Source organism: Pangasianodon hypophthalmus, chromosome 3, assembly GCF_027358585.1.
Source record: "Pangasianodon hypophthalmus isolate fPanHyp1 chromosome 3, fPanHyp1.pri, whole genome shotgun sequence".
NCBI classification, from domain to species: Eukaryota; Metazoa; Chordata; class Actinopteri; order Siluriformes; family Pangasiidae; genus Pangasianodon; species Pangasianodon hypophthalmus.
In genome coordinates this window covers 12,845,974-12,855,600 of record NC_069712.1, presented here as the reverse complement: position 1 = coordinate 12,855,600, position 9,627 = coordinate 12,845,974, and the positions used below count along the sequence as shown (strand labels likewise).

Below are 9,627 nucleotides of genomic sequence, written 5' to 3'. Positions count from 1 at the left end.
TTTTGGATGCCATCCTTTGTTCTGTGTTTGTAAACGCATCATCTTTTTACTCCTAATTCATAATGTACATTTCACTGGCATCTTATTAAACGAGAAAGACTAAGATGAATCCTGACTCATCGGTACTTTATGGATGGAGTTTGGCTGGCTGTTAAATTGCATTTGCACATGCGAGGAGAACAGTACAACTGGATACAGTCCGAAAGAACTGCATTCCAGGTTTTTACACATTAATTAATGCAATTACACATTGCATTAATCAGCTTGGTTACATTACACTCTTAACTCATTTAATACCATTATATAAAGTTTTTACACATATATTATAATTAGGGAAGTAAAATTTAAGCATTAATGCTTATATTTGGTTATTTTAGATCAATGAATGATCATTTGGAAAAATAGTTTTAAACAATTACAATCAGTGCAGATGTGGCCATCTTGGTGTCAGAGCTTAAGAAATATTACAATGCCTTCAGTTTGGACCCAGCCTCCATACAGAAGCTTTCTGAGAGATCAGGGAAGTCAGTAGATGAGCTAAAAGCTGTGCTGAAATCTCCTCTAAATCAAGAAATAACCAAGGATCTGGTCATTAAGTTGCTGACAGATTCAAGTCTTTTTGCCTTAGAATCAGCAGCAGAATCCTGTTCTGTTCTGGGATCTCTGACAGCTGGGTCACTGTCCTTTGCTACTGTTTACTTCATACTGCAGCGTTGTCTTAATGAGCTCCGGGCTGCTATGCAAACATCAGTATAAAAATGAACGCAGTGTGCCGTTCAACCTCCATCATAAATTATCACAAAAATTGCCATTCAGCCATCATAATTTGAATTTAACTTTTTATTTTTGTCTTCTTCATGCTCGGATTTATTAAAGCAATGAGCCACGAGAGGACATGAGTTGCAGTGATTAGGGTGTTCTTGGGCAAAATACAAAGCACCCTCGTGTGGCTCACTGCATTTATTCAACGGCAACAGATGCAATATAATAAAATCCAGTGTTCAATAAGTAATAAAATGTATTAATAATACTATTTGCAACAAACAGTTATTTCGCCACACAATGTTTTCAGTTAACAGTAAGCTTTGGTTCCTAAGCAACATAACAGGCAAAGATTAATGTGGTTTTTTTTAAACAGAACAATGGCTCAATTGTAATCGGTTTATTGCTTTAAAACCTGGCGCATTAATACAGAATTCAATTATTGTGATGTGGTCACGTGTGTATATATAGGATTTTACAGTGGCAATCAGATTTTAGAACCAAAACAATCCATTTAATAAAGTCATTTTTGCTGCTTTATGATTATGACTATTTCTTGATTTTATTTATTAAAATATATTTTGTCTACTGTTATTTTATTTTTATTTTCCAAAATAGATTTTATTTTCTTGATTAATAAACAATTTGTGGTGTCACATAAATAAATGCAGTTTATAATTTAGGTATCCTGCTGAAAGATTAAAAGAGTTATGAAATGCCGTTTGTTTGCTCATTACATACTGTTTTGTAAATTTATGATGTTGATGGGTGAGACTGAGACTGACTGGAATTAATCAGAGTAAATAATTATCGGGTGTATGCCTATACACATGCAAGGCGCAAGCACATATGCAGGTTTCTCACCACTCCTGGCAGATATCCAGGCTTCACAGACACACAGGTATGCACCAGGATATCTGTTTATATAAGATAAGTAATAAATTAATACTCAATAAACTTTGTAAAAGGCAAAGCATTCATTCATTGGAACTGAAGAAATGCATCCTGAATGCATGTATCAGGGAAACAGTCAACTTTATTTGGACAGTTATACTACAGCATGGGATCTTTCCTGGAGAATAGAACACTAATGCTTTAGCTGATCAACCATCACACACCTCTACACTGAGGTACTGTTCATCGCACAGTTACCTTAGTTCCATTCTATTCAATCAGCTGGTCTCAAGGCAGTCATCACATAAAACTTCTCTGGAAGCAAAAATAGATAACATATCTGGCAAAATGTTATCCTTAAAGAACAACAAAAAAAAGCTAATGTGAATGCAATACTAACAAATTTCAGATATGAAAAACTCAAATAAGTATCTCACATAAAAACTATTGAATAAAATATTAACAATGCAGCAAAAAAAAAAAAAAAATCCAAACATGTACAGTTTTTTTTATTCTCCAATGGTCATCTCTGCTCAAGTGGGTAAGTATTAGTTCAGCTGAAAGATAGGCAGGCAATAAAAAGCCAAAAAGTTCATTTCATAAACAAAAATTCTTATACATTTCTATGTCCTGGCCCCTGCCTGACTCTTCTACTCCCTTCTTTCTCTCCCAGTCCTTCCCTTCTTTCTCTCTCACACAAAAGGAAAGGAAGGTGGAACTGAGGAACTGAAGGGAGGAATACAGGGCAAACACACAGTAAGAGCTCTGACATCATCAGTGATGTCATCAGGATGCCTGCCATGTTGGCGTGGGCGTGTGTTTCCATAGCGATTTGGTTGGTCTGGCGTTGTAATTCACATTGCTTCTCCAGGTCTCTAGGTGTCCTCCTCCTCACCTCCTCCCACTGCTCTCCTCCTCACAGTGTCCTCTTTCACACCTTCTCTGCTCCACTCCTCCACACTCCCAACATATTCATCTTCATCCTCCTCTTCTTCCCCATCAGCTTCCTGCTCTTCCTCCAACTGCTGCCGAAGGCGTGCCTGCTCCATAGCATGCTTCTCTGCTCAAGCACAGAACACACAGCAAATCCTTAATCCTTAGATCATGTACCAAAACACAGATTAATGTATTTTGGTAATTTAAGGTACCAGTGATACCTCACAACCGTTAACACACTCACTCTGATAGTAAGCTGAAGAAGAAAAGCGGCGTGAGGGAAATACAAAATCGGCAAAAAACACCAGCACCTAGACAAAAAAAAAAAGACGGCGAGAAGAAGAGACCATTTCTATGCGTGCATGTTTCATGAGCTGTCATAACAAATTCGCTGTTTACATTTTTATATTAATATATTATATATTAATTGGGGGGAAATCCATCAAACCTTGAATTCCTAAACTTTTTGGTTAAATGACCCTAGTGTAGGAAAAATGATTTGAATAAATCCAGGTAATTTATGGTATACTTATTTAATTATTACAATAGAGTATCTTCCATAAAGGATCTAATTCATTATCTTTATGAAGTCTTCATTCAAGGATTGGTTTAAATTGATTTTTAAATTTACTTTTTCTTTTTTACTTTTCATTTGTGTTACTTGGTTTGGTAGTTTTTTCTAGGGTTTATTGGTATGTTTTAGTATATTTCCATGATGTATATTCAGAATTATATTCTTGCCAGTGTGTATGGCACCAGCTTTAAAAGTTGAAAGCTTAGAGTTTGAAAAATCCCAATGTGTCCTAATGTGATGAAAGACTTCATAAAGTGACAAAGTATTTATATTAGTAGTTACCAAATTCCAGTTACATTATCACAGTCACTCTTTGTTTCTAAACATTTATGATAAAAATTGTATTTCCCTTTTGTGATTTTGTCTGCTTATGAAAGTGACAATTATTTTCGCCATTTATGCTTTATGCGATATGATCACATAGTGTATCCCTACTGGTAATACTTGTCGTCTTTGGCAGTATCACATTCTAGGATCAGTAATATTCAAATGCATTTAAATACTTACCAGTCCTAGGGTGAGTCCAGAGAAGAGAGTTACTAAGCCAAAAATGATGTAAGAACCCCAGACTGGAATTCCGACTTGCTCTGTTAGGTAGGTATGGCATTGCTGTAACACCAGCACAATGTTACTACAACTCACAAGCAATATTAACATAACTGTGCAGGAAAACAAACAAAAACAAAAAAACCAACTTAAAGCACTGGCCTAGAAAATAATAGCATTAACACACTGATTAAAGGATCACACTAAAACCCAATCTGATATGATGGGGCTTTCATATTTACTTTCACTGTAAAATACCATACAATATATGACCATAGAAATGCTGTCTATTAGAATAAAACTGTTCTTACCCTGATAAACATGGATAGCTTAAAGAGAGCAGACATCATATTCATCCTAAAGACAGACCACAAAATCACAAAATGATCTATTTACTCAAAAACATTTCACCTTCACTTGACCATGTGAGCTATTTATTCTAGTATTTATTCTATTAACAACATACAGGCTATTCTAACATGCATATACATTATATATATATATATATATATATATATATATATATATACATACATATATACATACACACACACACACACATACAGTCTGTTCCAGGATTATTGGCACACTTGGTAAAGAAAGTTATGTAAAATGTCTCTGTGGTTAATTAGCTTAATCTCACACTGATAATATGAGAACAATCTAAACTTTAACTTTAAATTTATTCTAAGAAATAAAAATCCTTACAACTTTTTAAAACAAAAACTTCCAATTTGTCAAAATTATTGGCACCCCAGCATTTACTACTTTAGTCATTTCTTGCCAACATAACAGCCCTGAGTCACCTCCTACAATGCTTGATGAGATTGAAGAATTCAGAGCTAGCTGTACTCCTTGTAATTTAAATTGAAATTTAAGCTGTAAAACATGCTGTGAGGCAGCAGCACTACCCACCGCTGTGCTGCCCTAAAAGGAAACATATAAATTACATTTCCTCCTACAGACTCAGATACACATATCAGGAAGGTGCTTACATGAAAGAGGAAGGGCCAAACCAAGACGAAACAGGCTCAATGTTCTGCCATTTCTTCTCGTCAATGAAGCTCAGGAAGTCTTCTTTAGTGCGTGCACCCTGGTACCGCCGAAACACTCCATCTTTACAGCTATTGTGCACATAATATACAAAACAATATATCAGTTTACCATAAAACATTCCTACTTTTAGTCTCAGTCATAATGCAGGTGCAGCCAGACACACACACACACACCCTCCTCTAATTAACCAGACTGTGTGTGAGTCATAGGTGGTTATAACAGGCTCATCGTCAGGAAGTGAAACTAACCCCTACACACACTCACTTAAACACATAAAAAGACATTACACTAGAGTATAAGCACACAGTTTCACAAGTGTCACAAGTAGCATGGACTCACTGGTATATGGTTGGAAGCGCTGTGATGATAAACCTGCCACTCAATCCTGCAACAAGATAAAGCATACGAAGCAAATGAGTTCTTCTTAAACACACACACACCAGGCAAAACTGAGTTTAGGCAAGAAATTTACCAGGCTGCTCAGTTACATCCACTTTAGCGATGCTGACCCCAATGTCCTCACTCCAGTCTGCAAATTCATTCCACACTGACTGCAGCTGCTGGCAAGCTGGACACCATGGAGCATAACTGAGACACACACACACACACACACACACACACACACACACACAGATTGGGGCAATATAACAATATAATATGAATATCATGAAAATTTATGTCATAGTACACTTTACTTAGATAATGAAGATAATGAGAGTTTTCTTAAGACACTTACAAACTCTGACTGGACACTGCTGATTAGATGCTACAATTTTGTACTAAATCTTTAAAACTGCAAAATATTAAAATAATTTTGTAAGTTTCAGCGAATTTGCAGAAAGCTTTTTTTTTTTTTTTTTTTTTTTTTTTTTTTTTTTTTTAAAATGCAACACAACTGTCTTGCTAGCAGTTTGTTAGCAAACCTATACATCAAGATAGCATGCTATCTTTTTGCAATGTATTTTCTATGTAGAAATATTTTGAATCAAAATGGGTGGTACAGCAGGTAGCATTGCTGCCTCACAGCTCCAGGATCCCAGGTTTAATCCTGAGCTACTGTTCGTGGGGAATTTCTTATGTTCTTCTCACATCTGCATGCATTTCGTGCAGCTTCTACATTTTCTTTCCACATCCCAAAGACATGCCAGTAGGTGGATTGGCTATGCTAAATTGCTCCTAGGTGCGAGTGTGTTTGTGGTGTCCTGTGAGGGAATGTAGTCATTCAGGGCGTGTCCCCGCCTCGTGCCCAGTGGGACATGCTCTGGATCCATCACTACACTGACCAGGATAAAGCAATTAATGATGCTGAATGAAAATAAATCAATAAGTAGTCATTCTTATAATAGGGTCACTTTGTATTAGTCCATTCCACTACAAAGCCTACAGCGTAGGATGAAGGTGGATCTCTCTGCTAAATTAGGGAACATGGTGCAACAAATTACATCCAAACAAAGGCTTTTAGAGGCACATTCAGCAGTTTGGACCAGAGATCTAACTTGCAAAGCACAGTAATGGTATGCACTAACATTTGAATTTTCCACCATGTTGAATTTGTGGATAAAACAATTACAACGTATGAATACTACACAAACTACACAATCTGTAATGATCTGACAAATGTGACTGAGGATAATTCATTCTGTAATTCAATTCCTTTCCTCAACACAGACCCCACCATCCTAGTCAAAATGCAATGTACTCTATACTTTAACCATAACTCAGAGTTTGTTGTTTTTTTAAATAAAGATAAGTGTTAAGTGGCTGTTGGTTAGCCTGCCCGAAAATTAACCATACTGTCCACGGAACTCAAAAGATATTCTCAAGCACACATAATCCTTAGCAAGCTCATGCTAATGTTAGCTAACTGGACATAGGCGGCAACTCACAATTCAATCATCCATTCTCCCGTCAGGATTTCCTCCCAGTTCCCGTCCGTTATCACTCGCTGGTTGTCCCGCTTAGCCGCGACAGGCAACACTGACAAACAGCAAAGTACTACGACTGGGTACAAAATAGAGAGGGAGTTTAGTAGCGACAGTGTTCTTGTTTCTCTCCTTCTGCCGCTCACTGAAGCCGCCATGTTTACGCTACTTCTCCTAGCTTACTTCCGCTTTGGACAGTCACTACCGTCAGACTGTAAACCACGTGACCCGGGCTGCGTTTCAAATGGCGTCCGTGTATAAGTGCACTACAAAGGAGGGGAAATGGGTTTCTTTCCACATCATGTGAAGTGAACTATATTTGTAATTGAGACTTTTGAGACTCCATGTTAAGGAATAGCTGCATACCCAAAGAGCACAGCTATAACTAATCAGTTGTAACAGTAATCATTTATTTTATTGAAAAACACTCCATGTCTTTTCTCTGCAATGAGGAAAAACTAAATAAAATTTTATTTTTTAGTTTGTATTTTCATTTTTAATGAAGCATTAAGTGTCTTTTTTTAACTGAAACATCAATCAAATTAACGAATGAATGGACGAATTTAACAATTAATATTATTAATATTAATAATGCCTTGTGTTTTCTAATAAAATATTCATTATAGAGAGTTTCAGATTCTTGCCTATTGAATAGCAGGTTTTTTATTCTTTCCACTGAATGTCAGATATTTTAGTGTGCAGAACAATGTGCATTAATTAATTAATTATTTCCTCCATTTCACTGTTAATTTTTGTGTGTTTTTCTTTTTTTTTTTGCATCGTGATACATATCATAGATCATTTCTAGATTATAGTAGTAAAGTCAAAGTATCGTGATATGATATTTTTGTTATATATCGCCCTAATATCGCCTATTGCCTCACTCTGCAGCATGGAAGATTAGATTAGATTAGATTAGATTAGATTAGATTAGATTAGATTCATTGTCACTGTGCAGAGTACAAGTACAGAGCCGAAGAAATGCACTTAGCATCTAACAGAAGTGCAAATAGTAATATGTCTATCTATCTATCTATCTATCTATAGATAGATGGATAGATAGATAGATAGATAGATAGATACAGTATCTATACAGTATATATACATACATATATATACTGTATATATAGATATATAGATATTGCAAGGTATGAGGTAGAGAAAGCAGAGACCAGCTCAGTGCAAATGACAAGGTGTCCAATTATAGAAGATGCAATAGTATATAGTGCAAATGACAAGAGACAGATGGTATTTAAGAGTGCAAACAGCAGTAATATGGTACAGTACAGTTTTTTTAAACATGGGTCAGAATGGGAGTGTGGAGTTTAGTGTCTGAGTTCAGGATGAGGTCATAATGGTCATGTACACTTCAGCACCTGAGTTCAGAATTCAATATATATTAAGGATACACTCTTAATATAGTTATATACTCTTTCATGGACACTCTTGGTTTAGGCTGAGGGACTCAGGGAAGAGTAAAGGAACATTACACCACTGTTCTACAACCACAGTGTGTTCTCTACAGTTATGCTCTCTTCACTTAGTTAGTTGCCTTGCACCAGTAGAGGGCAGCATAAGTGTTATGGACCAGTTGAAAGCCCCCCCCAATCATCATCATCATCATCATCATCAACATCCTTGGTGTCAAAAGCAGCATGCAGTAGAAGGCTCCATACATAGGAGAAATTAACACTTTTTAGCAAAATGTCTTCCAAAAAATTTCATACTTAGTTTATATATATATATATATATATATATATATATATATATATATATATATATATTTATTTATTTATTTAGATAGCCTTTAAGAATGCCTTAGAAAAAAGAAGAACATGGAATCATATAGAAGATGTTTTGTGAACAAAGTTACAGTTTGCTAAAAATTATTAATATTTTTCTATGTATAGAGACTTTTGGGACATTTTTTTTTCACTTGAAGCAGTTCTGCTGCTTAGGGAGGCAAAGGTCACTTGTATGGATATGTAAAAGTGTGTGTGTGTTTATGATGTGGCAAAAAAAAAAAAAATCAGAATCAGTAAGTTGGTGAGATTTGGTATATTCAAGATTTGCACACACACAGACGCACACAGAGACGCACACAGACACACACACATTTAATGATTAAACACTATTGATGTCAAGCACCGTCAGCGTCTGCACTAACCTTAGCAAGTGTGAGTGATGAGATCATTTGAAGCTCTATGTGTGTGGGGTGTTTATTAATGAAATTGTTAAAATGTTTTGCTTTCTCGTGTCTCTGACTGCTCTGCTCTGCTTTAATACTAATCTGTGTGAGACTGTGAACAATCTATTTTGAAGCAACACATGCTTCAAATGACATAAAAAAATGCTTTTAGAAAAAGAATTAATCATGATATAATCAAGCAAAGGAAGCACACAATTACACAGTAACAGTGTAATCAATACAAGAAGGAGATAATAATAAACTGACCAAGATTTTAAGAATATAACCAGGATTAATGAGTTCAAGCACGAATCATCGGTTTTCATTTAGAAATCATGGTTTTGGGCTTCATCTCCTTAAACTCCGATTATTGGATAGTAAAGATTAAGGTGAGCACAATGAATAAATGATGATACATGTACTGCTAAATATCTGTATCTCTTCAAACATGGCCATATTTGGAGAGCACTGAAATACAGAGAAAAAGCTTACTGACGTAGGACACACGCTTGTTTCACAGGATATGGGTAGGAGGAGAGAAAACGCCGGAACTATGGAGACAGCATGAATAGGAAGAAGTGGGCAGAGAAACCACTCACTCCCTCTAATCACTTTCTCCCTCTCTCTCTCCCTGTAAGACACACACAGACAAATGGTTATACAAGGGGCTGTCTTCTCTCAGTATCAGGCATTCTCTAAAAGCAAACAGAAATAAACCATCATACTAAAGTAACTGCATGTCAGCGCTT

At 36.0% G+C, this 9,627-nt stretch overlaps 1 protein-coding gene across 1 annotated transcript; it reads right to left on the bottom strand.

Annotated features, from left to right (window-relative positions):
• Positions 1 to 1,780: 1,780 nt before the first annotated feature.
• On the bottom strand, positions 1,781 to 6,894 carry tmx1 (thioredoxin-related transmembrane protein 1). Its single transcript, XM_026932148.3, has 8 exons — positions 6,655 to 6,894; positions 5,241 to 5,356; positions 5,108 to 5,153; positions 4,708 to 4,836; positions 4,024 to 4,069; positions 3,674 to 3,775; positions 2,837 to 2,903; positions 1,781 to 2,716 (listed from the first exon to the last, which is right to left on the bottom strand). Exons 1-8 carry the CDS (start codon positions 6,846 to 6,848, stop codon positions 2,532 to 2,534), a joined length of 885 nt encoding a protein of 294 aa, XP_026787949.1. The 5' UTR covers positions 6,849 to 6,894; the 3' UTR covers positions 1,781 to 2,531.
• Between the last annotated feature and the right edge of the window lie 2,733 nt (positions 6,895 to 9,627).

Coding starts and splice junctions, on each gene's coding strand:
- tmx1 (XM_026932148.3), bottom strand. CDS start 6,848: ATGGCGGCTTCAGTGAGCGGCAGAAGGAGAGAAACAAGAACACTGTCG. Junction 5,357..6,654: donor GGAGAATGGATGATTGAATT/GTGAGTTGCCGC, acceptor TGTGTGTCTCAG/TTATGCTCCATGGTGTCCAG. Junction 2,904..3,673: donor CTGGACTCACCCTAGGACTG/GTAAGTATTTAA, acceptor TTTTTTGTCTAG/GTGCTGGTGTTTTTTGCCGA.